The sequence below is a fragment of the Hesperophylax consimilis genome, chromosome 3, assembly GCF_061612785.1.
Source record: "Hesperophylax consimilis isolate HC1 chromosome 3, BYU_Hcon_1.0, whole genome shotgun sequence".
NCBI classification, from domain to species: Eukaryota; Metazoa; Arthropoda; class Insecta; order Trichoptera; family Limnephilidae; genus Hesperophylax; species Hesperophylax consimilis.
Window position 1 is genome coordinate 19067534 of NC_142838.1, and position 4657 is coordinate 19072190.

The following is a 4657-nucleotide window of genomic DNA, read 5'->3' on the forward strand; positions in this document are numbered from 1 at the left end:
TGATGTGATTGGTCGGTTCCAATATTGTTTAGGCGGTTTTTGATATTATTTGTCTCAGTTCTTTATGTTCGCTATCGTGTTTTAATATTTGATGCTTAAATTTATTTGTTCGTTGTAATAAGAGCGTTTTTAATATCACATTTTGTCAGAAAGTTGAAGTTGAAATATTTATTATTTTTCCTATTGGTTCATTTTAGAAATAAATTTAGCGGTGGGGGCACTGTATTCCTATCATTAGCGCGGGAAACTTTTCCCTCCTAGCGAAGTGTCGAACTGTCATTCAACTGACTCAACTCATTAGGATTTGGAGCTAAAGCCGCGCCGTTTTCATTTTTCGTCAGTCGTCTTTTCTTTCTCGTATTGTCGGTTTTCTATAGTTATTCTCAGAAACAACATCTTTCCGTTATATCCTTCGTTTATACTCGTGCGCCGTTTCTCGTTCCAACGTTAAAAAATGTCATTCCAAATTTCGGATAAGGAAAATCTTATGAACGAGATGAACAACATTAATTTAAAGGTGAGTCTCTTACTCGTTTCTTCACATAGTACACCACCGAAGTTAAGTCAGTTATAACAAACGAATTCTACCAATTTTAATATTATTTTTTCATAACGACGCATTCCGCTGTTATCTCATACTGATAATCATCTGATTATCTCATACAAAGAAACTTTTGTAACTACCTCAGCCCTTCTGCTGTTGTGATGTTTTGGTCACAAAATAACAGTAAAATTACTAATATGCTTTCGTTAAAAATGATCTTAGTTAACGATAACCTTAAATATGTTTCAGTCGCCAAAGAAGGCGAATGTTCTCCGTGACTCCAACGCGGGAGACATCACGGAGACCGAAGAGACAGGGCGGGAGTTCGACCCGCAGCTTGAGCCCCTCCTCAGAGATAACCCTCGCCGCTTTGTGGTGTTTCCCATCCAGTACCCCGACATCTGGCAGATGTACAAGAAGGCCGAGGCCTCCTTCTGGACTGTAGAAGAGGTGGACCTATCCAAAGACATGGCTGACTGGGACTGCCTTAAGGATGGAGAACGTCACTTCATCTCCCACGTCCTGGCCTTCTTTGCCGCTTCAGACGGGATTGTGAATGAGAATCTGGTGGAACGCTTCTCCCAGGAGGTGCAGGTCACAGAGGCTCGCTGCTTCTATGGTTTCCAAGTGGCCATGGAAAATGTGCATTCTGAGATGTACTCACTGCTCATTGAGACCTACATCAGGGACCCTAACGAGAGGTTAGTCACATTTTATCAAGATGATTGTTCACCCCCATGCATTTATTATATCATTCATGATGTTTCACCGCATAGATCATTATAATCAAATAAGTATCAACCATTTGGCTTATCTGTGAAAATACTTCAGTAAAATCTATCCATGTATATTATAGACCAGTCAGCGGCTTTTCTTCAGACTGATTAGTGGATTCATTTCTATGTTCCTGATATCCGTCACCGACAGCAAGATTGTTTTATCTCCCAACCTGCAGATCTAATAATGGTCATGTATTTGGGAAAGGCAATCTTCTTGAGTAGAATCTATTTGGATATTGACAATGTATTTAGCAGCAATGAAGCTGCTCTTAAAAGGCATGTTTTATTGCTCCTAGTATAGATGATACCCACTTTTTTTATTTTGTGCTTCTGATACATTACTATAATTGGGTTAGCTATATACACATAAATAAAATTTACAACTTTTGTAAGTTTTGATTTTTAAGTGTAATTTATGTAAGAGACCTGTAAGGATTGGTTGTTTGGCAGAATTTGAACAATTCTGCGAAAGTCCTATTCAAGTTCTGTTATTATATCATTATGAGCTAGTTGTTTGACAGAACATGAAAAAATCTTTCACAGAACTTGAAAATTAAATTTGAAGAATTGTTCAAACTCTCCGAAACAACCCGTCCTAAGTTTATTTGCAGGAAGATAGCTTCCTGTCGATGAGTTGATGCTGTTAATTTACGCAATTAATGTCAAAGAAGATGAAACGGCTCACACAAATGTTGGATTAGAAGTCAGTTTGAGAGAAAAATAATGAAATGAATGCTATTATTGAATTACTGGTTCAACGCCGAGGACTCGGCTAGTTGCAAAGAACTTGCAACTAGCCGAGTTCTAGGGATTGATACGCAATAAAATTGATAGCCACCAACTTCTGTGAAAAAGTTTTCACAGTTTAAAATTTATGACTGACAGCGGCCAGCATAGATTTTTTTATCTCCTATCTGTAAACTAACTGGTCTTAATTGCCAGGGAAAAATATATTAAAGTCGAAAAGAACCTCTATTAAAACGATGATAAATCAGTTAGTAGAGGAAATAGTATGTATTCGGAAAAGAATCTCTCATCATTGTTGATATCTATTACTTGAACAAAACTACAAAGTTACAGCTGCTATTATTATGTTTGTATTATGAAATGTAAAATAATTAAATTATTGTAATATTTTGTGTCTATTTTCAGGGACTTCCTTTTCAACGCTGTCGAGACCCTGCCGTGTGTGAAGAAGAAGGCAGACTGGGCCCTGCAGTGGATCGGCAGCGACACGGCCACCTTCGGGGAGCGCGTGGTGGCCTTCGCCTGCGTTGAAGGAATCTTCTTCTCCGGCAGTTTCGCCTCCATATTCTGGCTGAAGAAGCGCGGCCTCATGCCTGGCCTGACCTTTAGCAACGAGCTGATCTCCCGTGATGAGGGTCTCCACTGTGACTTTGCCTGCCTCATGTTCAAACACCTAGTACAGAAACCCAGCCCCGCACGAGTTCTAGCTATTGTCAAGGATGCTGTAGTTATTGAACAAGAGTTCCTCACTGACGCCCTGCCCGTCAGGTTGCTGGGCATGAACTGTGACCTGATGTCGCAGTATATTGAATTTGTGGCTGACCGGCTCTTAGTGGACCTGGGCTGTGCCAAGCATTACGGATCCAAGAATCCCTTCAGCTTCATGGACATGATCTCCCTGGAAGGCAAGACCAACTTCTTTGAGAAGAAGGTTGGGGAATATCAGAAGTGGGGAGTGATGGCCAACCGCATGGACAATGTCTTCACACTGGACGCAGATTTTTGATGACTTATTTTTATAATTTCCTTTATGAGACTATACTACATTCTGTGTAATATTAATTTTTAAATGTAATTTTTAATGTACAATAATTATTTTAAGTTTTCGAATAAGATACAGTATAACTCATATTGTACATGAAGCCGGTTGGCAAGGCGCTGCCAGCAATTAGGTTTACTTTTTTGTACAGTATTGTCCTACCTTTCTCAGAGATTCGAATAATAAATATATACATTGTGTTTGCTGGCAGTGCTGACTGGGAGTAACCCAGTATTTGTAATGGCGGTGTTGTGTGGAATGATTCAAGCTGTGAATACAAAGATATATTGACATGTATTATGATACGTGATGTGATTCTATTTTCTGCAAATAAAGATTTGCTTACATGAAGTATTGTTTCTCTCATCTTTACTTCCTTAACTGGTATGCAATAATCCAATCAATTAATCCCACCATAATAGGTATCATGATGCTGAACTACTTTTCTAGAAAACATGAGTATCATAGACAAATCAATAAACCTGCCCTTGATACCTGCCTTCGGAGCATGCGGAAATTTTAGATGGTTAGTAAATCCCTGAATCTCCAATAGTATGAATGTTATTTTATATCACTACACAAACCGATCTGACAGTATTAGTCAGGACAGGTTAGGGCAAGTCTATCTCTTCTAACGTCAATGGTTTTTACCTATTTTTTTTTTAGAAATCTCCCGAAAGTCATTCAATAATCAATTGAGATTGTTTAAAAATACTCACTTCACATATTTAGTTTTTACACAATAAACTAACGAAAATGACAATGCGATCCGCAGCTTACAGATTAATGCTCGTTAGGGGGCAAAACATTAGAAATGAATACGAAATGGTACTGGTATCAGCGCCCAGTTAGATAGTTGATTTATGTCAGCGCCCTTAACACACTTCGGCAGGGAAAGGTAGTTCTACCCGTTCGGTCGATTGATGCTTGATGCCCGGAAGGGTAATTCTACCTTTTACGCCGGTCTCATTTCACTGGCAAAAAAGAAGGAATTATTCAATGTTTTTTATAAGAATATTATATACCAATCTCTTTGTAAAGGTTCTAACTATATGTACATAATTATCGAATCTTAATGCAAGTCTTCTTTTTATATTTATCTTAGTGCCTTTCGTGTATATCGGTATTTCAACAAAAGGATAGCATATTATTTGTTATTGTAATAATTCAATTCCTGAAATGAGGGTTCTTATGACTGTGAAACCCGATTCGAATCTTAATCTCTGTTCCGCCCCCTCAACTCCTATGTGCAAACGAGCGAGATATATATACAGGTACCGGCAAATGCCGATAGGCGGACCGTAATAAACATATTTCAAGGTTAATCAAGTTGCATTTCAAATAATATTCGATTTTCGTTTAGTACTTTTATAGCTTGGGTATACTGAGTTACTACGTAAAAATTATTAAAATATTTTCGAAGATATAGCGATTGAAAACAAATTAAAGAAATTCGCACGAGACTTGTATTTTCTAGCGCCAGGCCAGCACAAAATATACCCGCCAGAAATGTGTTTTGGTGATTTATCACTAGAGGCCGGATTATAT

The 4657-nt window shown here is 38.2% G+C and overlaps 1 protein-coding gene across 1 annotated transcript; it reads left to right on the forward strand.

The window, feature by feature from the left end:
- RnrS (ribonucleoside-diphosphate reductase subunit M2) lies at window positions 1-3452 on the forward strand. Its single transcript, XM_089650946.1, has 3 exons — window positions 1-517; window positions 794-1245; window positions 2476-3452. The coding sequence occupies exons 1-3, from the start codon at window positions 455-457 to the stop codon at window positions 3074-3076; spliced, it is 1116 nt and encodes a 371-aa protein (XP_089507072.1). The 5' UTR covers window positions 1-454; the 3' UTR covers window positions 3077-3452.
- The last annotated feature ends 1205 nt before the right edge of the window (window positions 3453-4657 follow it).